This window comes from Nilaparvata lugens, chromosome 6, assembly GCF_014356525.2.
Source record: "Nilaparvata lugens isolate BPH chromosome 6, ASM1435652v1, whole genome shotgun sequence".
NCBI classification, from domain to species: domain Eukaryota; kingdom Metazoa; phylum Arthropoda; class Insecta; order Hemiptera; family Delphacidae; genus Nilaparvata; species Nilaparvata lugens.
In genome coordinates this window covers 52,460,661-52,487,910 of record NC_052509.1, presented here as the reverse complement: position 1 = coordinate 52,487,910, position 27,250 = coordinate 52,460,661, and the positions used below count along the sequence as shown (strand labels likewise).

At 33.3% G+C, this 27,250-nt stretch overlaps 1 protein-coding gene across 1 annotated transcript in view; it reads right to left on the bottom strand.

The window, feature by feature from the left end:
* The window catches only part of LOC111053392 (proton-coupled amino acid transporter-like protein pathetic), a 67,705-nt gene that overhangs the window by 6,994 nt on the left and 33,461 nt on the right, over positions 1 to 27,250 (bottom strand). The window contains exons 2-7 of the mRNA XM_039431484.1: positions 6,218 to 6,303; positions 3,681 to 3,821; positions 3,170 to 3,320; positions 2,613 to 2,734; positions 1,650 to 1,734; positions 612 to 887 (exon numbers count right to left, since the gene is read on the bottom strand). Of these exons, the coding sequence (XP_039287418.1) occupies positions 612 to 887; positions 1,650 to 1,734; positions 2,613 to 2,734; positions 3,170 to 3,320; positions 3,681 to 3,821; positions 6,218 to 6,303 (861 nt within the window). The remainder of the gene's footprint in view (positions 1 to 611; positions 888 to 1,649; positions 1,735 to 2,612; positions 2,735 to 3,169; positions 3,321 to 3,680; positions 3,822 to 6,217; positions 6,304 to 27,250) is intronic.

The following is a 27,250-nucleotide window of genomic DNA, read 5'->3' as shown; positions in this document are numbered from 1 at the left end:
ACATTATCATGCAAGATCTTATCTCTCTTGCAAGGGAGGCTAATAAATGCTTAAATTTGAACGACAATTCTCCATTCATAAATGTAAAAAAAGATTTTATTTTATGTTTTTGTTCTCATGCAAGGGAGGCTAATAAATGCTTAAATTTGAACGACAATAATTCTCCATTCATAGATGTATAAAAAGATTTTATTTTTTATTTTATTTCTTTATTCTCATGCAAGGGAGGCTAATAAATGCTTAAATTTAAACGACAATTCTTTATTCATAAATGTATAAAAAGATTTTTTCTGTATTTGGTTCTATAAATTTTCTTTGTTCATTCAACATTGCTGTATTTTTTTTTTGCTTACCGGTATTGTATTTTCTTTTGTATTGTATTGTATTTTCATAGTACTAAATTTGTAATATTTTTATTGCCGTATTTGTGAAGGAGACACATAAGGGGTGACCTGTTGGCTTCATAAATAGATAAATTCAATAATTATTGTAATGAAAATTAGTTATACCAATTATTGGTATTGCTGTATTTGTGAAAGATACACATAAGGGGAAACCTGTTACCTCCACGAATGAATTTCATAATTTAAATGTAAATTAGTTACACTCACCACCCCGATTCCTTCTAGGGCAAAGATAGCTGTTCCGAAGAAGAGTGGCAGTTGGTGCCAGCTTGAGAATTGTGGCTGCGAGCTGACAGGCGGCAGATCGTCGAAGATGTAGTAGAACGTGATGCCCATTCCAACGCCGATGAAAATGTTCGCTACCATTGAGAATGGCGCCAAGTATTTCAGGTTTCTCACGAGGTTCACCAGAAGTAAGAACGGCAAGATTAAGATCATGTAGAATCTCAGGTCCCAGTCAACTCCAGCTTTGGTATCCACAACCTGTTGATCAGAAATGAACATTAATTTTCAGACTATTGAGTTTTTTAAAGCTTGCATTCAATAAGTATGGATTGATGAGTTGACGATATTTCAAAGATGACGATATTTCAAAGTTCGTATATCAATTTTTATCACAGTTTATGATTGGGGAAATTTATTTAGCTTTCAATCTAACTCAAATGTATAATATAGTATGCTTGTATATAGTAATCTTATAGTATGCTTCTATCTATATTGGCTTGCCCGTACAGGGTGTAGAACTCATTGCAAGTTTTGTTGCATTGAGACAGATTTTTGTCATTCATATGACTCTTTTCTACTTTATTTTTCAAAAAATGATGAGAAAGAACAGATCGGGAGAGAAAAACTAAGGATGCCTTGAACTATTCCTCTCCCAAATTTAGATAACATTGAAACGACTGAGACAGCGTTATGTCTTTCAGGTTTTCAATTTCACAAAATTTTTATATAACAACTTTTTTGAAGTAAAGCTGGCGACATTGAAGTTTCTGATCGACATAAAAATCATAAATGAAATATATCCTAATCGAGCTCAGAAGAAAATTATGTTGATTTTGTTCATAGCAAAAGCCTTTTTTGTAGATTTTCAGATTTCTTCTCCAAAAATGTTACAAGCGACACGAGTTTGTATGACCAGATATAATTCCTTGGATGACTGTCGCTCGCTTCTAACATTAACATGACTGTAGCATATATTATAGTTATTGCAAAAATGTAAAATAGCAGCAAATGGCGACTCACCTGCTTGAGATTTTCAGCCACAAAAACAATATATACACAACAGCACCCAAGAAGATCCAAGACTAGAAAACTATTAATCATCCCCCTGAAAAAAATAAATTGAAATTTTGAATTCAATTTGAAATTTAGCAATAGTGTTGGACAATTAATATCACAGCAGAATAAAAATAAATGCATAATTAATGATGAGTTTGAATAATTATAATTCTCTATTTTCTCATTTCCATTGTAAAATATTTAAAATGGACAGTATATTATTATTTGAAAGTGCGTTTCAAATACGATTGTGAGTGATTTGCGAATCTTTTAATTTCATCTGAAATCTCTAAATTTCAGTGAATATTTACTCAGTCATCCCATCATTTTTTCATTGATTGATCACTGTATAGTAATTTGTTTTATCCAATGAAAGAGCTATAAAAGTTATTGCAATATGAGAATAATTTCTCATAATATCATTAACTTGAAGATCGAGATCGCAACTTTGAACACATTGTTACATAATATTCGTCCTTATCTTTTTAGTTCATCTATTCTCAAACTCTAATGACAAATGTTTCCTTTTTCATCAAATTAGCAAAAATAATCTTCAGGAAATAGGAAATATTTTAAACTCCCCTCAAGTTAAAAATATTCCTGTAGCATATTCAGGCTACAAGAATTCCTAGTAGAAAAAGGATCATTGCTTTCGACTGTTTTAATATTATTGTACTATCAAATCTTCCTGGATCGCAATAGAAGGATTTCAATACAGTTTTACATAAAACGGGCCAAGGTTGAAAGAAACTATTATTATTAGCGTATGGCATATATAGACGCACACAAATACATATGTACCGGTAGTCAATGAAAAATCTGGTCATGAGATCGTTGTCAGGTTAATAAAATACTGTAAATATATTAAATTTTGATGTCGAGGTTGAAACTGAAAGAAACTTCTGATGAAAGAAACTAAAAGATTACCTTGCAAATCCTGCAAACTTTCTTGTGCTCTGAGGACCAGCTAGAAAAGCAACCTCAGCTACATCAGCGAATCCCAATGAAGGAATTTTCATTCGCTTTAAAAGTATGTGAGCGCAATTCACCTGAAATCAATAAAAAACAATTAAAGTCATGTTACCATCCCTACTAACTACTCCCATTTTCCATCTAACATGAAACATTATATTTTATTAACAATAAAACAATTCTTATATTCTAAGTCAACAAAAGCTTGGTTTTTGTTTCAGTGTTAAAGGCACTCATTTACTGTTTAAATTGGTGGTTCATAATAAAATCTGGAGAAAACCAATATTACTATATTGTGACATTAGTAACATTATGAGGTGAATTCGTTCGTTATTACACCAGTAGGCCTATACTTGGTAGTGTTTGTTTGTTGGCCGTACTTACTTCTACTTCAGTTCTTAACTGTAATATTATACTGTATAGCCTACTGTAAATCTGTAATCATGAGAAATCCAAACAATGGCTGTTCATTTACACGAGGAAAAATAGAGTTTATTGATGCGAATACTTACTAGAACGTGAATGCAGTAGGTACATAAGAATCCTATGAGGAAAGTGGCAATCAAGCCAAACAGGAGACCAGCGTTGGCGAAGGCAAGTGGCATAGCCAGGATACCTGTTCCCAAGCTTCCCTTCAACAGGTGGATCAGAGTTTCCAAGTCTCTGAAAAATTATAAAAACTATTTTATTTCTACTCTATACAATGAACAAGTTGATTGTTCTAGAATACTATGCCAGAATAATAGAAAATCAAAACTAATTTTATCTTCAATGAAATACATTATAGAACTCCAATCATCCGAATCAATTATTAGGACCAGACCACATTCGTTTAATCGAAATATTCGGATGATTGGAGTTCTACTCTGATCGTTCGTGAACTTGTAAATGAAAAAGATTACTATAATTATCATTCACTTGATAATGACATTAATGTCGGAACAGGTCTTAAGTAATCAATTTTTAGAAAAAAGGGTACCGTACTTAGATTTGATTTTTATTTATTGATAAAAAATTACTTACGTGGTTGGATGTTCGAGGACTCGGTGTGCGAAAGGATTGTATCCTTCTCCCTCTTCGGCCTCCTTACTGGAGCCAGGAACGAGCGGTAGTGTCGATCCATTGGTCAGTTTCATCGGTACACCATTCGATTCACATTTGTACCTATGAAAATATGACATTTTTTATTCATCTTGAACCATGAAATTTACCTTAATTATCAATCCACGTATAGTTATAATAATTGTACTCTTTTATTCATATATTTCACATTGTATTGAAATCAATAAGTAGATTTGAAAGAGAGACATTGAGATTTGTTTTAATTTTGGGTGGAAATCCTCTATCTGGAAGATCTCTCCACAAAGCGATTTTTTATGATTTTAATTAATTTATAAACTCATATCATAGATAAACATTTGAGAATAGAAGAGAAACTATGTGGAAAAGTTATTCCATTTTTATATATTTATAATGTAGACCAGTTTATCTGTGATAGTTTTTCTCATGTTGAACTATTGAAGAGTGAGCACTCCTTATGAATAACGTCGGTGCTTCCCATCCAATCATTAATGCTATTGAAATATTGTGGCAAGAGTATTTTTTTCGATTATCGCGCTCTTCACGTTTCACCAGAAATGGATAATTATTCCTCTCACTTCTTGCACAATGATGAAACTATCTAAACTATCCATCAGAAAGTTTACTCTGATTCATAGAATTTTCAATTTAATTGATATCAATTCAATTTGATATTAAATTTTCAATATTATCGTGCGTATTATTTCTCCTTATTCTGTATGAGTACTGCACTATATAACTTGCTAACGGTGGTCATTTAATTTATGCAATCCAATAATAGAACATTCTACATCCCAGTGCTGTGTTTCTGATGCTTCGATTGCATTCATTGGAGAGATTGATAATAATTATGGTTATCAACGCTTTTAATATGCAGTCACCGCCTTGGCGTCTCGAGTAGTGAACACATCAACCAGTTTTCCTTGTACTGCATTGAGATTGATTTTGCCCACTATTTATTTCATCCATCTAGCCCTATATTCAATAGGTAACTATAATAGAAAAGTATAGCATGGGTTCACCTGCTATATAGTAAAATATGGCATGAATTTGGTCTATAGTATACATTATGCGGACGAAAGCTTGAAGAATAAAATTATCAAATGTAGTAGACATATAGCAAATCGAAGAATTCATGAAGACGTTCCACTTGGAGCAATGAATGTTGAATAATGATGAGTTTTATGGATTCTTTATCCTATCCAGGGTGTCAAAGAAATGGAATAATACATCTGAAGGTGCGTGCAAACCTTTGCGCCATGAACACACTCATTCCACTTTTCTTCACAGAACTGTGGTAAGTTCTGTTTCTGTAAAAATACAGATACAATTAAAATAGCAACAGCTAATGGAAAATGAAATGCGCGTGCTCGAGGCGCATATGTATGTACGCACCCTAAAAGAATAGCTTTCTCAGTAGTCATAACTGAAATACTCATTTCGGTCGAAAGTCGGATACTCATTAGCAAAATATTGAAGATTCGCGAAACTGCTTCAAATAGAATAACCACCTTTTGCGTTTCAGCGTTGTAATTTTAATTCCTGTCGGGTGTAAGACTAATTTGTCTATAATGTTTCATTCAATGTCAATCCCAATACGATTCTCAGTAAATTGTAAATCGAAAACTTCAAATCGATGAGTTTTTGAATAAATTTGCTACGGTATCTCGGATGGATGAATTGCGTAATTACAATTTTACCTCAATTTATTTTACAGGTGACAGAATCTAATGGATATGTACAATTCAGGAGGAATAATTTGACTGTTACGACAGTCATAATTATGAACGAATAAGTTAAATGCTCAATTAAAGTCGGAGCAAGGGCAGAATGACAAATGATCTCTACTGGACTGCGGAGTTTCTAAAACACATTGTTCTAAATTGATACTAATTGCTATGATTTGTCAATGTACACAACCGTTCAACCCGAATATTTGCCTCTAATTACTGCTTTGTAAACATTTCACAGCTCATCAAATAAATTTACTCCTTGAACAGGAAAAAGTAGTGTATTCTCACAGTTTTTAAGGTAGAGTCATTCCCGTTTTCTGAGGTATTGTGGTAGTCTAAGAATTAGTTATGAGTTGTTATACTGCAAATTTCATGCATTTTATGTTCACCCTGTCCCCAGCCTAATTGAGAATTTGAGAAACAAGAATCATACATGTTTCTATGAGAAAATCTCATTCAAGTAGGATACATGATAGTAAATAGTAATTTCAAGAAAACTTATCAACCCCCTACTATTTATCATGAAGAGAGGCTTGAAAAGTGATGGTTAAAAGGGGGTAACAAAGATAATTATAGGCCTATTTAAGAATCAGACTCATTGATCAGGTTGAAGTATTGAAAACATCAAGTTACCCTTATGAAACGACACAATTCCAAATAACCTTCGTGAATATATCGATAAGTATAATTACTTGGTGTGTCGATGTGTGTTTTTGAGGAGAATAATAATATTTCTAATCAACTTACTTGACTATAACAAGATCAGCAAGTTCTGTCCGACTTGATCCTTTCTTTTGGTCATACTCGGAGATCATCGGATGTCCATTTCGACCCTGCAACAAAATGCAAACAACAGATTTAATACAAGGAAATATTACTTCTAAATGGACTTGCTAGGTATTTCATGCTTTATTCATGAGAAACCAATTATTCAATGAAGGAAAGTTTTCAATAGGGAATGAAAATGAATGATAATTTGGAGGATACGTAAAAAGATATATTTAATTCCGATGGTTACTGTTCCTAGTTAAATACTATTTTCATCTATTGCAATTCAATTTAATTATGTCATCCTCTATCGTCATTAGAATGAATGAGGCCACTAGAATATGTGTCACGAATCTGACGTCACCCATAATTTTCTATCTGTGGCATGAGTATTGACTTCAAAAACTTCCTGGTCCATCAACTATTATATCATAAACTATCTTAATAGATTTTTATCTGAAATATTATTCTCTTCACATTATGGAGTCTAGATCTATTCGCAATTTCTGAATGGGTTTTGTCACGATGTCACGTGAGATAGAAATTATCTCTTGTTATTTCATAGATTGGAAAATCCTCATGCAAAAATAAAACCCATTCAGTAGCCGAAATCGTTAAAATTCATCGCATCACAACAGGAACTACAGTTTCACGGTCCTCGATCAAACTATTAGAATCCTTTGAAAACGAACTGGCACAATCCACAATGGATGGTATGTGGGCCCATCTAAATCCATTAAATCCATTCTTTCCGGCAGGCAAGCTCATAGTTGTTTAGTATGCATTGAAGTGATACTTTCATATTTGCCCAACTTATTCTGGATTGAGTAGTCAGCGTGAGCAACCTTCAAAGGTCAAAAAATATGTTTGTACTGAGGAAGAAAAATATCTAATCTGACCACGGATATTGATCTATAGCTTGTTGATGTCCGTCACAAATTCTTCTGAATGAAGGACGGAGTACTACGATACTATTCTTTTCATTCACATCGTGTAACTGAATTATAGAAGGTCATTGTTCCTCTAGATGAGAAAATAGCTAATAGAAAAGAGTTGTTGAGTAGGCCTACTCATTTAAATCACGTCTTTGTGGACATTGTTTACATCTGTGTTACTGAGACGAACTGACACTAACTTCCGTTTGATAGTTACTCTGTTTACTCAAAGAAGTTACTGAAAATTAATTTCCGATATGCTGCAAGATGATGTTACGATGTTATGCAAATACTACCCGTATTGAAGATCACGTTCAAGGAACTCCACGGCATTTCAAAATGATATTTTGTATTGATTCGAGTGAATAAATTTGATTAGATTTAATTTGCTATTTCTCGTTGGTTCATGATTTTTATTGCCTGATAAGTAGACCTAATATATCCAAATCCGTGACTATTTGTATTTCAGTTTTGTGCTGATTTTGGTGGAAGTAAACTTGAACCTTCTATTGTTGAAAAATGGTTGGAATGTAGAAATTGTATTCTTGTAATAAATTTCGACCAATTGAAGAAACCTTCTTCAATGTACTGGGGAGCCAAATTGTAATACATATTTGACTATGATGTGAACAAGATTATCATGATGGAACATAGTTTATATAGATGTGAAGCTTCTCAAGATACATTCAAGATTATTGAGTTCTTCAATCCACATACATGACACCATTATAAAACGAGTATACGGTTCACTCAATGATATAGATTATTTTTGCAACATTTTGTCGTCAAGCAATCAAATTCTGTTCATAATTCCAATAATGGATAACCAAAACGCTTCGATAGCTTGAGGGATTGAGATAAGTTATCAAGCATGTGTTGATCCTATAACATGCTTATTATTTATATTCATCTGCACTATTGTAGATATATTTGGAGTGATTGCAGAGAATTGTTCGTGTACTTTTGTCCAATATTAATGAACGGTTTAAAGCACTTATCAATGTAGTCAACTCATTGCAGGAATAATTGTGAGTTGCTTTCTGGCTTTGTCACCTCCCCCCTCAAAAGTACTCTATTGTTTATCTCATGTCGTGCGTAATTCTTTGTAAAAATTTCAAGTACAGTACTCATAATTTGTCTAGAACTTCAATAAGTGTCACATTGTCAAGTTATGTAATTGATAAGGGAACGTGTGTTTCAACTTTTTGAAATTCAAGAGCAGAGAAAAGTACTACTGCGCTTTGTTTTTTCAACGATTTTTTTCTCATCATTGTATGACTGACTACACCTGCAATTGCACTATAATTAATTTCACTGATTTGTGCAATCAAATAATTATTGCGGTTGTTCAAAACTTGTATAATTTTCCCTGTGTGATCAGAATTAATATTATAATAGATAAGGTTGCAAAGTTATGAAAATTTTTTCAAATTATTATCTTGATGACATTGATTGCGCTAGGTCAAGGAATTGCCATCCTATAATTGACTGGGTGAATCTTAGATCGCGCTTCTTAAGGTCATTTATCCCACGTATTATTCTTCTCCAGCTAAATATATTTGTAATACATACTGGGTATGTATATAATACCAGAGACAAAAGAATAATGTAGTATTCTTTTCTCCATGATAATACTTCTCATTTTTATTTACTGAAGAACTCCGTCCGTATTTATAGATCTTCTATTGAAAGTAATGATTTTATAGAAGTAGATTGCCTATCGGAAAAATGAAAGTCATGATCAGAAAGATCTACTCGTATCATAAACTTTGAAGATTCTTTAACATAGGTCTATGAAGTCGTGATAGGCATGGTCCTTGCATCACAGATGCTGCGTCAGAATCACATAGATGTAGGCTACTCATTCCACGACTCAGCAAAACTTTGCACAGGATGGGAAGCTTCCCTCTTCGCAAATTCTTAGCAAACGGTTTTTTTTTCAAATAGGATAGAAGTAAGTTAGCCTATTGGAGATGGCTTCTACATGAAGTATCACATTTAACATCAATGGAGAAAAAGAGGCGTCATTATTTGTTTTTTTGAAATAAAAATTGATCAATCTCATATATAGCGATGTTACCTACTTTACATTTTCTTCAGGAATTACAGTATTTTAGAATTGTAGGAACGGAATTGTGCAAGTGTATATTTTTTGTTGTTTGTATTTGAAAAAAGTAATTCTATACAATAAAATAAATTTCAACTGAATTATTAATGATTTTACTGTAGCTCAAGATAGCTCCCATAGTTCTTAAAATAAGGTATGATCAATTCATTGTTGGAACAGTGAACTCATTTCGCAATTTTTCCTGACAAAAGTCCTTTTTTCCTTGATGCATGCGGCTAGAAAGATTAGGCTTGCGTCTGGAAGATTTCCTCGATTCATGGAATCAGTTGATCGACAGAGGGCTCATCACTCTCCCTCTCTCTCATATCTCATCATTCCAAGGACTTCTGACCAATTATTGAAATCAATTTTTCGGTCAAGAAAAAAGGAATACAAAACAGCTCATAATGCTCATAATGATAGTACAATGGGAGGCCAGCTTAGGGGCTTTTGACTATAAAAATGTATAGCTCTAGAAGATTATTAGAAAGCCATTGTTGTACTGTTCTGATATTTATGAATTGAATAATAATATGAATATGAATTTTTCAAGTCTCATGGATTCAAAGGCATACATTAATTACCCTATGCTTTTGATTTATGGTAAAATGAATCGAGAGCCAATCCTAATACGCTATTTGCAAAACAGAAACTTTACAACAATATTGAGTTTCATTTCATCTGTTATCTTCATTAGACATGAAATAAATTTCTAGTGAATTTTTGGAGTTAAAGTTGGAGTACTGATTTGAAAAAATAGAGAGACATGGACAAATCAAATATTGTATTATTTTGCCTTGAAGAAGCAAGCTTCGAATCTAGTAAAACTACCTCTGGAAGAGTGTGAAAGAAATTAATAGATAACTTCAGATGTGCCGATGAATTCATGTCCTTGAGCGAAATCGTTTCTTTTGAAATATGTTCGTTAACTACCTTTTAATAACTTTTCTTATCGCAGAAAAACAGACCAGAACTTCAAATTTCACCCAATTTGTCTAAACGCCTATATATAACGACTATTGATTTCTTCGTGTATTTCAATTCGTATGATTTGTAGGGAAATATAAAGATGAGCAGGCCATGTGTAGGCCTATTAGAAGACATGTAATAGAAAATCAACTGTCAATTTGTTTCAATATTTGAATTAAATTATGGAATTATGGTTTTGTACTGTAGATTTTGAATGGAAATAATGACGTTTTATTCCAACAGATAAGAATTGAGTTATAATGTAGGAAAAGTCCACTGAGAGCTACTCACTAAAATTACACTCTCCTTTGAATCTAGGCTAGAGAAAATATCAAGAAGTACTAGTATGATTTGATTGTATGGTATGAGATGTTGTGATATTTTTCCATAATTGAAAGAATAAGACTTTGATATTGTCAATATATTCAGGTATAATATCAAGGTATTCTTTTCTAGATATATTCTATTCTATAAAAGAATATCAAGGTATTCTTTTCTTTATGATAATACTCTCTTCTCAACAATGTCTGAGTGCAGACTGAAGTAACTACTTGTAAAATTTTTGCTTTTTTCAGTACCATACCAAGAAAGTTTGTCTTCACTTTTTCTGGACATTTGAATCTCCCATTCTTCAGAAGCTGCAGTTTCGTCAAATAAGGCTTATCTACATTTTTAAGCTCAGTGTAATCGATATTATTATTTGTAAAAGCTTAGCCACGCTTGACAAGATAACCGAGACTGTTTGACAATGACATCACATTACAGACTACGTTTTATCATGGGAGTCAGACTTCTCGCATTACAAAAAGGGATTTATCAATTCGTGCTGTGTACATTGTAGAAGTACTGACAATACACCATTGCCAGGATTATCACCATACTAGACTTTCAAAATCATTGAGGTACAACATTGTCAGGATTATCATATTTCTAGAGAACAGTACTAATCTATTTTCACTCAGTACCGGTACTGTCATTGTTTTACAAATACTGAAGCAGCTTGGAAGTGGAACACTATTTAGGTATCTTAGTTTTCCATGATCTATGGAAAATTTGATCAACTATGGAAATCCTATTCAAGAACTTTCCATGACCAGATCATCTCATGAAATTTGAGCTTTGTAAAGAAGGTTGGGTTGATTCAGATACTTTCTATAATATTACAAGAGCTTACTCTTCATCTTGTCGGAGGTTGGAAAGGTATTTGAAAAAAATGTTGTCATGTCATGTAATAGAGATCAATTTATGTATAGAAAATATTCATAATCATTAGAGCCTTCACAAATTTGATAGAATACGCTCTATTCAGTGAGAATTTCAATTGTATGCAACGATATTATTTGGTGTTCTACATCACGACAAAAGTATTTTATTATTCTATAATTCTAATTATCTGCAGCTGCTTCTTTACTTGAACAAGGAAAAACAGAATGAAAATCATTGTAAAACTTGTGAAAACTTTTCAATCTCGTTTACCTTATTCTCGTGATATCTCATTTTGGACGAGCGTGTTGTTCGAGAGTCACCACTAATAAAACGAACCTGCACTAATCTTCAACTTTCGGCTTGTGCTCGTTAAAAGTTTCGGCACAAACTAGGAGGTTCTAGTGCGGGCGCTCAAAACCTCAGCGTTCCAAGTCCTTTTAAACCGGTTCTTGTTATTGTGACATCCTACGAACAGCAAAGTTTGAGTAGAAAATCGGCCAGAATTGACGAGCCGCATTTAAATTTATTTCGGATAGGTCGCGAACTGGGAGACCGCGAACAGCTGTTGACTGCAAGGGCCACGGAGTGTCGGTCGATTGGAGTGAAGAGCCTCAGAGTTATGACGACTACTTGTAGTGAGTCGCGGGTCGCGGGTATACCTGTGATATGAAATGAGTGGCATTGAATCGAACATGATGGAAGGGAGAGTTGTTGGAGAATTTCACATCTCTGTAGAATGCTCGATAATCACTGGTTGTAATAGTTGCGCGCTTATAGACAGAAACAATGTGGTGTGAAAGTGTTCTATCCAAAGCCGCCCATAAAATTTACGTAGGCTACATCAATTCAATATCAAACTGTCTTCTCAACATGTAACTGTATTAGCTCACTAAATATTATATTTTCACCAGAAATAGTGTTAAATTAATGAAAATAGTTGTCGTTTGAAGCATTCAGCCTATCATCGTTCCTATAATACCTATAACCTACATCGACACATCGTAGGTCAACTCATCAGTTACATCTTCTCGACATTCAACTGTATTAGCTCATTAAATATTATATTTTCACCAGAAATAGTGTTAAATTAATGAAAATAGTTGTCGTTTGAAGCATTCAGCCTATCATCGTACCTTAACCTACATCGACACTTCGTAGGTCAACTCATCAGTTGAGCATAGAAATGCGATTGTTTTTGAAGTTTACGTTCCTAATAAGTAAGATTTAATTATACACCCCATGTGATAATTTTCCTTGATTAAACATCCCTCTTTTGATTGAGTGAGTCTATGAATTAGGGGACAAGTAGGTGTATATGTGGGCTTGTGGGTTACCATTATCACCCCACCATCAGATCAAACCTCTTCTTACAACATGACTATGCTATGCAGTATAAAATTGCAGTATCTTGCGATAATAACATAGATGATGCTGTGTAAACTTTGCAAATGTTCAAGCAGACACAAACTAATATTCAAGTACCATATATTTCTCTCTGGTTTTCACAACCTATTTCTTTCATCCCGGTTGGAAGAAGTGGGCTTCACAATTATGTATCTCTCTTATTTCGAAGAGCCCATTGATTACTCTATAGGCCTTGTTATAAGTTCAATAATTTATCAAGCACCTCCTGTAGTATACAAATGAATGGATTTTACGAATTGAAGTTTGATGATAGATTTTTCGAATGTGAAGAATGATTTATAAAAAAAAAAAAATTATTTTCAAAATGTGTTTGAATTGGATTTCTCTCAGAATGTATTCAAGTAGAATGAAGAAAAAAATCATTTACTCATTTCGTTATTTTTATTAATGGATTTTTTTAATTGACTATCATAGAGCTTCAAAATTATGTAAATTACAAACCAGTAACACTAACCGATATAGAACTAATGTAATTACATTATGTAAAAGTCCACCTGACGAAATCTGACGGCAATAATTTCACATCCTTCAAAGTTTGTTTGGCCATGAACTTCAACAATAATTGATCGATTACCGAATAGTATTGGAAAAACACAAAAGACAACTACCACATGCTCACTATCTTCTAAGCTAAGCGCACAATGATTGTAAACTGACTAAACCTCACTGGCTTTCATCGACCAAACACTCTGAAATCAAACTTTGAAGACAATGACCATGCATCATCCTTAGTGCTCTGTCCCCATTCATTAATGAATTTAACTTTGTTTCTTGGATGTATTTCGGATTCTCAGTGTGTTTGGACTAATCAATTAGACTCTTGAACATGTGGAAACTACAACATAAGGAGAGAGTTCAATTGAGATTGGATAGGTCAGGAAGTACAATAGGTTTTTTTACGGAAAATTTTGTATACTTTTACCTCGAGTTTTGTGGCATAGTATATAAAATCTTATTGTACAGGTTTTCCCTGTTCATGGGTTTGAAAAGTATATAGATCATGTAGTTCGAAGGCCATAAAACATTATTATTTATTTTGTAAAGCATTCAGGTATGAGAGCAACGGACTCTCTGTAGAAGTGTTCATATAGGAATTTAGAACTGTTGCTGATTCAGAAATACTAAGTTCAATGATGAAAAATTCAAAAATATAAAAAGGCTTCAAAACAATGAAAGTAGACAAGCCACAGGTGGCCAGTGTTTCCCATTACCTTACTCAATGTGCCATCAATTTCAATTTAGACTGATGCTTTGTAAATAGAAACTGGTAGAAGGTGAAGTGATGAAAGTCACTGGCAGCCAGCAGCACGCCGTTCCTATTTTCCTCTCCAATAAGCCGCTCATTTATCATTTACGGGAGAAACTATTTCGATTAAATAACAGTTTTTGGTCAAGAGGAAATTATTATGAAATAATTGTCAAGAGAGGATACGATTGACCATAGTGTACTGCATGATTCAAAGATAATTCTATAACCTACTTTACCAAGATTTTACCAGATCCTACTGAACACTAGGTCTCATGAGTTGAAAGTTTAGCTTTAAAGTTTCTCGATACAATTAATGGTAGGATTTTCAGTTGGAGCGTGCTGAGAAGTAATAATTGGGTTAACCATTAGCTTATCTGAATCTATAGGTAAGATGTAACAAATCCTAGTAGATGATTGTTTTTGAATAGCATCAGCAACCTGTTAATTGCATCATCCATGAAAGACTTACTTCAAATTTCTCAATCACCATTAACTTACTATTCATTATCCACATAGTGAATGATAAGTGCAAGTGAACAGTAGACATTCTATGAAAATTCTTTTCGATTGGAACATCAAATACTAGAGCAAACATCTAACAACAATATTGGTACTGATTATTCTTTTATTTCGAATTTGAAGTTTCGGCTTTTACTGTATGTGATCAGTTGTTTGGAAGATACTCATTTAAACAGAACACAACAATGTACTGTTCTTCGAGTGGAAATATCTCAAGATTGCCGAATTCCAGAGCTTCAAAATATAATAATTTGGGATAGTGCCAAACTGAATTTCAGCGAAATATTATCGTATCGATCTGCCCGAAAATGTCCAAATAAACAAATCTTAGGACTTTTTGCAAAACTGCCAAATGAAATCTATACTTATTTTGCTCTATTTCAATCATATTCATCACGTCATGTCAAAATGCAAATCATAAGAAAATCATATCATTATATAAAATCAAACATGTATTCTACCAATCAGTAAAGTATTCTAACTTCCCGTGTTGTTGATAATATGATGCTGTGGTAGATATCCATATTGAATGAAAACGACAAGACCACTAATTTCTTTTAAAAAATTGAGATACTAGTTTCGGTTGGTTCCACATAATAACTCTTCAGTAAACAGAATATATTATAGTATGGGTGTTGGGTGAAGCCCAACTATTGACCATCAGCTGTTGGCCAATGAAGGTTAAGTTCGACTGTCATTGGTCGAGACTAGACACGCCCAAGAATGCCAAATATGGTCATGTTTCGTTAATATTTGGGCGTGTCTAGTCTCGGCCAATGACAGTCGAGCTCAACCTACATTGTTCAATAGCTATATTAATAGTATTGCTCATTATATAGAATAGTAAATTATTCCATTGCTCAATGTTTAAGATTTCATTCTACTAGATATTGATATTGGTGTAATAACCGAAACCAATATTTCAAATTGTTAATTGATTTGTGCTTTTGACAACACCAAGTCGTTTTTATTGAACAAATTCAAATACTTCATACTTTATACTCTATACTTTAATAATTGAATGAGCGAAGCGAATTCTATGTTTCAAGTCAATCGGCGTTTGTTTGTTTGTTTGTTTTTTTGTACCGCAGTTATGGTCCGATTTGGATAAAATTTGGTATACAAGTACTGTGAAACAAGGCGCAGAAACGCCTCCCCGTTTAATTCATCCCCGTTTCAAGATGGCGGCACTTTATTCGGAAATTTTACCCTAAAAATCAACCTAACTTTTCAATACTTTATCAGATCAGGTTCAAATTGGGCTCATTCTTCTCAGCTCTTCAAAGCGGTATTATTTCATGTATCACATGTTGAAAATTTTCTAATTTTTGGAATTCGATTTTTTTTTACATGTCCCATCCAAGTTTCAGATTTTTTATCTTTTCAACCGTGCTTCCGAGCTCAAAAGTGTAAAGGATCTTTATTCTTCAGCGCTCCAAGGTGGTCTTTTTTCATATATGACATGTACAAAATTTTGAAAAATTATAATTCGATAATTCCCCCCCCCATCCAAAAGTCCCAAATTTCAAGTTTCAGATTTCTTTAGCCATGCATCCTACCTCAAAAGTGTAAGAAACTTTTATTTTCCAGCGCTCCAAGGCGGTCTTATTTCATACATTACAACATCATGTTGAAAATTTTGAATTTTTTCAATCATCCCCCCCCCCCAAGATCAACATTTCAAGTTTCAGATTTTTTATCTCTTTAACCGTGCATCCTAGCTCAAAAATGTAAAGTGCTTTTATTTCTCAGCGTCCTCCACCGATCCTATTGCATTTATATCATCATACTCTAAATCCAATTTGTATATGTGTTTGTGTTTGAATAGGCGGGCGTGTGTCAATAGTGATTTTAGTGAGTGTAGCGAATTCTACTGTTCTCTGAACTACTAGTAATACTTATATTTATAATATGATATGATACATGCGTATGCTATTATTCAATATTCTGACTATTTGTCAATTCATGTCATAGTGATGGAGTTCCCTAATCTATTATAATACTTGAAAACTCATGACTCAAATTTATTAGAAGACACTATATATCTACATAATAGGGAAAATTAGGATAGCATGGCAAAATACATATTACAGTATTATTGAAAAAATTTTGTATTTCAGTATTGTATTGCAATACAATACTTTTATATAACTTTTCTGTTTGTCAAAATTGAAAGTATTGTATAGCAGTTAATGAATGATGTAATGTATTTTCAATTGACGCTATGAAGTAAATCAACTTTTTCAAATAAGGTTTTGGCACAAGAATTCGACAATTTCTTCCAAATAAGTACTTCACTAATTTTAAACATAGTACTCTTGCAACACTTCAAATACTCATCAGAAGGCCAATTTATCGCATTATGTACTCGAATTCAATTGATATCTTATAAATATTTTATTAGCTTTTTTGATGCTGAGAATTATCGAGATCATTTTTACTAATCAATCACGTTGCACCAGCTCTTGGAGAGGGTAATGCTTTTTATGTATAATTTTTTTAGAGTTTTTTTCATGGCTTCTAATTAGTGAAAGGATAATAATATTAAATTATTCTTATTGATTAATTTGGCTTTACACAGAAAAGGCATTTATATAGGAATTGCCAAAAGAACTAAACCAATTAGAATAATGGATCCTGATGTCTCCTCAAAATATGTAAGCATTTAGTAGATTGTAAAGATGAAATTAAATCTTAATGATATTATTTAGTCTGAGAATAATTATTCATGTTTTTCTTCAAATCTTCAGATGCTGTAAGTATGTAAGTAAATCTTCAGATAATGTAAGTAACATGATCAAGCCTTATCATGAAATATTTGTTAGTAATAATATTATTCTCTTAATAGTCTCATTCATTTTCTAATACAAATAATCCAGAATTGTTCTTTTTCTGTTCATGATGCTCATATAAGAATACGACTTTAACGTATAAAATAAGGTAAGGAATGATATGAAAATGTCAGTCGGAATTGGAATAGAATCCATAAACTGTATAATGATAACAGACTATACGCTTCGACTCCGGCTTCCCAATTCCTTACTATTACTATTCCTTACGTGATGAATTTATGTAGTTGAAGGGAAAATTTGATACTGATTTTCATTTTTTGCTATCAATTTAGAAATTGAGAAACTAATAGAAGTTTTTAATATTAGAGATCTTATTAATCGAGCGATAGCTATTGTCACACTACACGGAAATAGATCAGTGTACTGCATACTGCCTATACAGCTCCTTCAAATTATAAAATATGCAAACCGCACAGCACATGTGTATGTTGATTTGCCTACCTTCTACTTTTGAGGATACAATTCATTTACGTCCACCATACATTTAAAGCAAATATATGTATGCTTTTTGATTCCCAAAAATTGTGAATTTAATGATTAAAATGAATAAATATCTCTAATTAATGATTAATATGCATAATAATCTGAATTCAGATATGGTCCCTAAATTCTTCACACCACTCCTCTTAAATTTATTACCACTTCGATTACTTTATTGAACGAGACCCCCTCCTGCTAACTACATTGATTTGGAACATGAATAGGGCCAGGGCTGGACATAGTTCATATTGTTATCAAGCACTTGAAGGCACAAAAGGATGCTTGACGAATCAATCAGTTTGTTTGTAATTATTATGTATAATTTTCAAAAAATAAGAAAGTTATATTATTTTATTCGTTAGATTGGGGTTTGCTGATTTCAAATGCTCATTCCGAGATATATGATTTTTTGTGATCATTTTAATTATTTTAGAGGTAATTTAGTCTACAATTCATTCCCCATAGATGTAATACCTATTCTTTATTCTTATTGATTCATGAATAAGTACATCATAAAAATGATAGGGAGAGAAAAAATAAGGTAACCTTGTGCTATTCCTCTCCCAAATTTAGATGAAGTTGGTTACAAATAGTCCGAAATAGGTGAGTATTGTAGTCCTTGATTATTATCACAAAGTAGATTTCGAAATGTATATGCTTCAAAACCCAACATAAAAGAAATATTTCACATTAATATCACTAAAATAGGAAATATACACACATTAAAGAAATAATTTTGCATGATCAGAAAATGATCAATTTGGACGAATAGAGTCGTCAATTTTTAATACATCCTACATTGGATAAGTTCGTTGAGAGAAATAATTCATCACTATAGTTGTCATTAATCACATCGAAATAAATTTAACAGATTCAAATTCCTGGATACTATCGTTATCATTGATTCAGTTCCTTATTCAACAGTTCTCATAAACGTTCAAGCCCGCTTTCACCATAATAGGCTAGCAACCACTAACTGAATCCAATCTAATAAATCTCATCACTCTGTAGGAAAATAGAGAAATAATTGCATATCTCCCGGTTTTCTACAATGCTCTCAAACCTCCTGTTTTTTTACAAAAGAAATTTGTTTTGTTTCTAAAATGAAATTGCAGAAACTACCAAGATCCAAAACGGTCTCGTTTTATTATTATTGCGAAGGTTGGGGACACACTATATGGAGCAGGGTCTTGGTCTGATAGGTCGTAGCCCAGCAGAGTGAACCTCAAATATATTGCGCGAGGTCAGTGCGCATTTTTTCCTCTGAATCTGGCCGATGAAAAAGATCTGGCCTAGAGCGTGCTAGTGATCATTATTTATCATTCTTTTTTCGAGTTCACACATGTTCCGTTCACTGAGCCAACACTCATCAATATAACGCGTCTTGCTGTGAATTTGCAATAATTGGTAGATTGTTGATCAATCGATTATTTCAGCGAGAATTGATCAACACCACTTTTTGTATCCTATTAAGCCTGCCTTTTGTTAAGTGTTACGAGTCTCAGTTTATTGTTGATAGAAATAGTGTTTGAAAGCCCCTTAAGCTATATTACCATGTCTTTATAATTATAATAATGACTTTGAAAAGTGTTACAAATCACAGTTTACTATGAACGTTTATACAGTTACTATAACGTTCATGATAACAGTAGGCTATAATATTATGAGTGTGATATTGAATTTATGATGTTTTTAGTCATGATCATGTATTTTTTTATTTATTAGGTTAGCAAAAACAATACAACGATCGGAAAAGAAAAAACAGGCTATTGCCCAAAACTTCTTCAATTTCCTAATTTAGTTTCAAATTGTCCATATATTATAATTATATAGGTTATGCCCATTTCAATTTCTACACCAAATCACAGTCTGAAAATATAAATTGGAATAAAACAAACAATTTTTAATTGTTTCTCCTTGATTAAGATGATTATCATTCATTGAGTTAGGTAGCATTTCTATCATTTGGGGAAATTATCAATAATTATTGCAATTATTTTTGTGACAAACGATTTAGATGAAATATTCGTTATTTCTGAGACTTGCATTGATATTGTATAATGTATAATCGATAATATGAATAAATAAAATCGAATGAATTAGTCAACTAAATTAAACTTGATTCACAACATTCTACCACTACGTAGTTTATAATATCAATATGCGACATTAAATAAAATGAAAGATTTGAGTGTCTATAAATACGGCTTCTAAATGCGACAGACAAGTAGATCAATTGATCTGACATAGAACATGCTAGCTGGTTGCTATCAAATAGATTTGACTTCTAACTTATGTCTATCAGGCTATCTATCTATCCTCTTTTGAAAGGAAAATGAGTGGAATAAGTCGCAGACAACTTTTGGATGTCATGGAGAGATTTATTTCGTTGATCTGCTACATTCTGCTCAATTTTTTCCAGGCTATCAATATGTGCCGGTTGCACAGAAGCCGGTTAAATTTTAACCGTGATTAACACAAGAACCAATCAGAGAAGCCGTCTTTTCAAAAACACCTTCTCTGATCGGTTCTCTTAAAGTTATTTACGGTTAAAAATTAACCGGCTTTTGTGCAACCTGGCCTTAATGTGCTTGAAATCAGAAACAATTATGAACAGGGAGAAGATGATCATCGTAAAAGTGAGTGTAACAGTCTTTTTAGTGACTGAATCGATCATTAAGATAATTATTGAAAACGAAACATTCTCTCAAAAATGTAACAACATCATCTTCATTTTCTGCTATTCTATTTTTGCATAGACATTGTCACGTTATTCTTTATATTTAAATAACGATTAGCCTCCTGCTTGGCATCAGTCGGTAAAGCATGAGATTTAATATAATTAGGGCGTGGTTTTCTAATAGTATTCAGTCTTAAAAATCTTGATAGGCCTAGATATGGGCTTCTCCAATAACTCTTGTAATTCAATAATAATAAATATATATATATAAATGATACTTATACTATAGAGATGAGGAATATAAATGAATTGCACACCATGAAAATTTTACACATATATTACATAAATAATGCAAAGATCAGTCGAGGCAAAAAATATATATAGAGCGATAAAAAATATAATATAAAAATAGAACAATATTTGAAATATCAGCAAATATCACAGGCTAAACTTTATATTCTAGATTTATGGCACGAATCATTACCATGTGCCTTTATCTTGAAATCATATGCATTCTTTGGCATGTAGCTGTGACATGTACTTGCTAATACTTGTCGGCTTGGATAATTCAATCAAAAATATGTGCTCTAAGATCAGCTTGATAAATTAGCCACTAATAATCCAAATATATCTATATATTAAAATCTCTAGTATTTAGTAGATTTATTTGTATCGAATATATATTTTTATCTCAGGGTGCAAGATTCGGCACCTGACGGAATAGGTAGAGCCATTCATCTAGTGAATTAGAACTATGATAAATTATCGCAAATTGTATTGCAAAAAATTAAATATTGTATGCATACGTTTGATAGCCTAGATTTCGTACTTCTTTGATTAATAGAAATTTCTAAAAATATTGATCTATATATTTTTCTTTCAATTAAATACCTTTAATACTAATTTTTACTTGCGCAAGTATTACTCTTATTAATTCTCAATTTATAATACCCTTTCGGCGAGCTAGCTTTGATCATCAGATTAATTCGAAGCACTAGGGCGCCCATCACTAAATTCAAATTTTAATCACTCACGTGTCGAAAATCTTCTTGTAAGCCGCCGATGTCGATCCAACTCCATGTGGTCCGGGAATATGGTAGCCGGAATCGTCTCCTCCAAGGGGTTATAAATTAATTAAAATGAAAATGACTTCTGCTTCACAATAGCATCACGAAGTCTTTTAAGAAATTTAATAATTTACTTTAACTTTAATTTTTACAAAATTATTAATAAGGTACTTCGCTCTAAAATATTTGGGGTCCTCTTATGGTGGCATCTGGCTGGCGAGTGCTGGTTCTTCCTTCTCAAGTTTTACAGATCCTCTTTCCGACTTTCAATTAGCATAAAATTTAAATATCTCAATCCTCCGCCATTAAATTCAAATAGATCTTACAAAAAATGCCAAGATATTGCTTAGATTATATGATTAATAATTTCTTTGCATTCGAGCCATATTGATAACATAGATTACACAAATTTTACACAAAATCTACTACAATTATATAAATATATATAAATATTTTTGAATTGGCCTACAGTTGCCGCCTATAACTGCCGTTTTACTATTGGTGCATGCAAATTTTATTAGGTATTCATGCGCCTGGTAACTCTTATTTCCTGAATACATTAAATTATTTTATTTGGTTTTTATTTATGCTCTTTGCATGCTAGTTAATATTATATATATTAATATTAATTCCATGCTAACTAATAATTAGCCACGTGGACGGGTGTTTTTCACATTGCACACCGTCTGATTGCAATAAAGCTCTGCCAAGGGGTTTTGGTCAGATTCTACGTTCTTCGGTTTGATCGATCTCTAGGTCACCGATCTGTGAATACATCTACCTAACCTCAATCTTCAATATTTTATAAATAATATATTTATGAGTAGTAAACTTTCTTCAAATCCTTTTTAAGTTCTTGTACCATTTAGCCAGAACAAGCTGATGCTATCTTATCTTGATTATTATCTGCTTGGCGATATTAGCCAATTACTTTATTTTTAGACCTATTACTATTTCTGTTAGGGCTTTTCATCTACCCAGATTTAAGATGTTACACACGCCCCTGGGTTTGAATTCAAAATATTGAGAATCACAATGTTTTTAATGAAAACCCACCCTTCAAATACATTGATATACACTATACTTTATTTATAAATTATACTCTCCTACTTCTATCACATTTCGCAGTCATATTGCTGCATCTCCTTTATACCTTTATCAAAAACAATAACAAATTCTCCTCCTCAACACACATAAAAATATCATAAATATAAACTTCTAAACGCACTCCTCCTGACACCATTTACAACACAGTAATTTTTGAATTCGCCGCTTGCAGGGCTGCCAACTTAACTACACACATTTCATAATTCTCATAAATGATTCCTTTTAGACAATAATTTCGATTCATAAACTTCTGGGCTTATATCTTATAGTATTTCTTAGGTCTTAATATAAATAATTTTCTATACATCAGGTACAGTACTTTCTTTTGCTAATGGCTCTTTGTTTTGGTAACTGGTATTCACTTTAAATCTTTTCAGGTAACAAACGTGGCATAATTAAAAGTAATAAATATAAAACATATAAATAAATATATCGACATTAATAAATATAATAAATAACAATAATAAATAACTTTTTGGGTACAGTATTTTTTTATAAACATATGTTCAACAGACATTACATTCGTTTGATTTGGGTGGCTTTGGCCAGCTGGTCACTGGTTCTACAATTTGTAGTGATTCATGTTACAGCAGAATTTGCTATCGACTTTCATAACTAACCTAACTGCTCAATTTTTTCTCTTAAAAAGGTAATTAACAAATTTAATTTTATTATCCCCGCTTGTGTCCTTTTTTATCTGATGTATATAATTTAATTACACATTTAAAATTGTTCTTTTCCTTATTGCAGGCTTCTGACGGCTGGAAGGAATTAAAACATTGGATTGTTGCCACGAGGTCCTATACCAATTTTAAATTTATTAAGGAAGGTTAGTAATTGGCTTGATAGTGTTGTTTTCTTTTGACTTCTTATCATATTTATTTCAAATTCTGTGATATGCATGTGGAAATGTTGTGATTTACTTGCATCTTCTTGCATTCTGTTTGTAGATGTTGCTGTAGGCCGTTCGGTTATCTGCTGTCCGGTTGTTGAGGCTGTCCTAATTGATAATTTATCTTCATGAATATAAAACCCCGGTATCTGGTGTATCTTTTAAAACAATTCCTTGATCTGGTTCTGTTTTCTTCCTTATGATTCTATTTATTCCGTTGAGTCTCGATATTTTCATTTTAGTGGCATTTTTATAATTCTAGTTACACCAAAACGACTTTATAATATAAAGCTTCCAATCAACTTCATCCGATACTTTCCACTTAAATTCATTATTAGGCTTCATCATCATAATAAACATTCTAATATAACACTTCCAATCAACACTAATAAATTCTTTCAACAATAACATGGTCTTAATTATAGCATCACTTTTCAATATTATCACAGCCATCATAACAAATATAAAACACCATAACAAAACATTTATCATCTTTTCAATAGTATAATATCTCATCATATCATATCCAGGTACTTTCACTTTCTTATATTATTTTTTAATTCTTCCAATCTTATTAGCCACTTTCCATTCTTCATTAGTCCATCTTCCATTTCCTTGTTGCCCATGCACGAATCCATGTAGTCTATCCTTCCATTTTTAATCCAACATGAATCCATGGTAGTTTCGTAAGCAGCTCCGGTTTTGTTCCATTCGTTCGATCCGTTTTTATCACATTTCTCTAGCCCATTCTTCTGGTCACATCGTTGATTGGCTCTCTTAAAACGTATGTGCCGCGGATGCACGCCGTCGGTGGTCTGTTCTCCAACCTGGTCCCGGTCCGGTATCCTCCTCGGGCGTTTGAACCGTGCATGCGGCCTCCATCGGTGCGCGCGGCTCCTCCGTTTCTTCCGCCTCCGGGCCTTGCGATGCATCTTCTTCTTCTCCCGTATGCCGTCCTCTCCGTCCCGATGTCGGCCGTCCAGTGTCCTCGGGCGCCTCCGTCTCCGGCCTTGCGGTGGTCGCTCCTCTTATCCGGTAGTCCGTCCTCTTGGTCCTCTATCCTGGTTCCTTGGGGTGCCTTGGTGGGGTCGAATGATGCGCGGGTGCGGTGTGCAGGTACATGGTGGCGGTCTCTTGATGTGCGGGCTGCTCTTCCTGCGGTAATGGATCGTCGGCGGGAAACAATATACTTAAAATGGGTTTTGCTTGCGGCTGGTTTTAATGCATGGTGGGCGGCGGTTTTTGGTGGTGGGCTGTCTTGTATTAACATCTGTTTTTCTAATATTTTCGGTTCTTCTAATAATGTTTTCGGTAAATCACTTCTGAATGTGGTGTATGACGTTGAAATATCCTGTTTTTCTTTGTTTGTTTCATTTGAGCTTGTGCTTGTTATATCGGGGGTACCATATAGTCCTGGTTTATTAGCTGTAGCTTTCTGTGTATCTGGTGGCGGGTCGTTGGGTGCTGGGTTCCGGGTTTTTTGTTGATTTGATCCTGTGGCATACGCTAATGTATAATTTGTACTAATTTGATGAGGTGGTGGTTTATAATTTCTATTATGATTATTCTGAGTGTAATCATTGTTTGTGTTAAATTGATCACGGCCATAATAATAATTTCTTTTATAGGTTTGCTGTGGATAATGGTTTGTTTGACAATTTTGAAAGCTTCTACTATTCCAATTATTTTGATTATGATCATAGCAGCGTTTAAATTGAGGAGTAGATCGAGAGTGATCATATGATACTGGTTCATAATTTTGGCTGTTATACTGATTAAATTTTGAGTTATGTTGATTTGGTGCGTATCTCTGGTCTGAACGGTGGTTTGATATTGCCATCACAGACTGTATGCCATATAATGATTAATTAGCTGCTTGCAATCAGTAATGGGTTGTGTGGCGAGTGCCATTCTAACTTGATACGGTAGCTTCTTTAAAATAATGCTTGCTAACGCCGATTCATTAATGGGCTCGCTCAGTTGAGAATTTTTAAACTGTATGGCAGTGACGAAAGTGGTACATGCACCGTCTAAGTTAGGGTTGAAATCGCATGATATGATGTCCGCTAGCACGTCCAACTGTTTACTTCTGCTCCAATACTGTTCCAGGAAGACAGCGACAAACTCATCCAATGATGTAAATTCATGGGCTCTACTCCGAAAGAACATCAGGGGTTCGCCAATCAATAAACTAGTCAAACGAAGACGCCAAAAATTCCAAGAGGTGGGTGTTAATGATTGAACTAGTTTTATCTGATCTATAAATTCTTTAGGTTGGAGATAGCGGTCTGTATTGTCAAAACGGCCTAATTCATTGAAACTGTGTAGTGAATCAAACGTTGCTATGGGAATAGGCTCTATATTCTCGTGCGGAAATTGATGTATTTGACTTTCAAGTTGTACCAACTTCTCTTGGGCCTGTTTCCAATGACTAGAAGCTTCTGTTTCATTATCTACTACTTCGGCATTTAATTCAGATGAAAATAATTGCTGTTCTCCAACGGCTGTCTCCAATGAATTAAGTTGTACTTTGTTTTGATTTATATCAGAATTTAGGTGAGCTATTTGTGTGGATTTACTATTCTGTTGTTTATTTATGGAAATAAGTTGACTATTGTTCCTGTTTGTAGCTATTTCATGAATTTGTGAAGTGTTTTGTGCTGGTAGGTTATCTATTCTTTCCGCAGTCTCCTTACCCATTCTTACCGATGTATCCTTCAGTGATTCCCGCATTTCCTTCATTTCCGCCTTTAAGTTCTTCATTACTGTGGTCATTGTTTTTTCTAAACTATTAGAAAATGACTTGATCATCCCCTCTACTATAACCCTCCTTATTGCTTCTTGGGAGACATTTAACGGTTTATTACTGTTCACAGGATTCTTGGCGGTGATTGAAGAGATCTGGCGTTGGACTCCATCGCGCCCCCCTCAGCGTCGATCTCCGCTACTATCGCCGTCTGCAGTGTGTCTGCTACCTTACTTTGCGTGGACGAAAAGAGACTCATATTTTAAAAATGGATTAAGTGTCAAGTGTTTGTTAAAAAAGTGAAAGTTTTGGCCAACAAGGCATTAATAAGGACACAAATGAGGATAGGCCTATGGACATTACAAGCCAGGTAACCTATTTATTACTTAAGCTCTTATAATATAATAATACTATTCATTGATTTCTGACTAGCAGTTTAGGCTTATAAAATATAATCTCTCTCTATAAACATGTAATTTTTCACAGTACTAATAATATAAAATTTTCTTTAAAACATATAATTTCTCTCTATTTAAAGCTCTTGTTTCCCCAAAAAGTAATACAAATTTCCTTCGCCAGTTTTCCTCACAACTCGTATAAGTTATCTATAATTTTCAATATGGTTATTGACCTAATTTCAAATAATTATTCAATGAGCTTGGCTCTCATCATCAGTCCCACGTTGGTACGACATGTCTTTATGTCACGTTATTCTTTATATTTAAATAACGATTAGCCTCCTGCTTGGCATCAGTCGGTAAAGCATGAGATTTAATAT